The sequence below is a fragment of the Eimeria mitis genome, genomic scaffold (assembly GCF_000499745.2).
Source record: "Eimeria mitis Houghton genomic scaffold, Emh_scaff863, whole genome shotgun sequence".
In the NCBI taxonomy this organism is placed as follows: Eukaryota; Apicomplexa; class Conoidasida; order Eucoccidiorida; family Eimeriidae; genus Eimeria; species Eimeria mitis.
Genome location: NW_013576355.1, coordinates 8290 through 8529, shown reverse-complemented (window position 1 = coordinate 8529; position 240 = coordinate 8290). Strand labels below are relative to the sequence as shown.

The 240-nt window shown below is 58.8% G+C and overlaps 1 protein-coding gene across 1 annotated transcript in view; it reads left to right on the top strand.

The window, feature by feature from the left end:
• The window catches only part of EMH_0023950 (uncharacterized protein), a gene marked incomplete at both ends in the record, with an annotated part of 10462 nt that overhangs the window by 5272 nt on the left and 4950 nt on the right, over nucleotides 1–240 (top strand). The window contains one exon of the mRNA XM_013502228.1: nucleotides 3–189. Coding sequence (XP_013357682.1) covers nucleotides 3–189 — 187 coding nt within the window. The remainder of the gene's footprint in view (nucleotides 1–2; nucleotides 190–240) is intronic.

The following is a 240-nucleotide window of genomic DNA, read 5'->3' as shown; positions in this document are numbered from 1 at the left end:
AGAAGTGCATCGCTTTGCTGCGCTGCTGCTCTGCGCCCTCCGGGAGATGGGCCAGCAGCAGCAGCAGCAGCAGCAGCAGCAGCAACAGCAGCAGCAGCAGCAGCAGCAGTTTGCTGCTGAGGAGACTCTTGTGCTGCAGCCGCACAGCCTTTTCAACATAGACGGAGACATATGCGATAACATCGTCGGGTACAACTTGCTGCTGCTGCTGCTGCTGCTGCTGTTGCTGTTGCTGCTGCT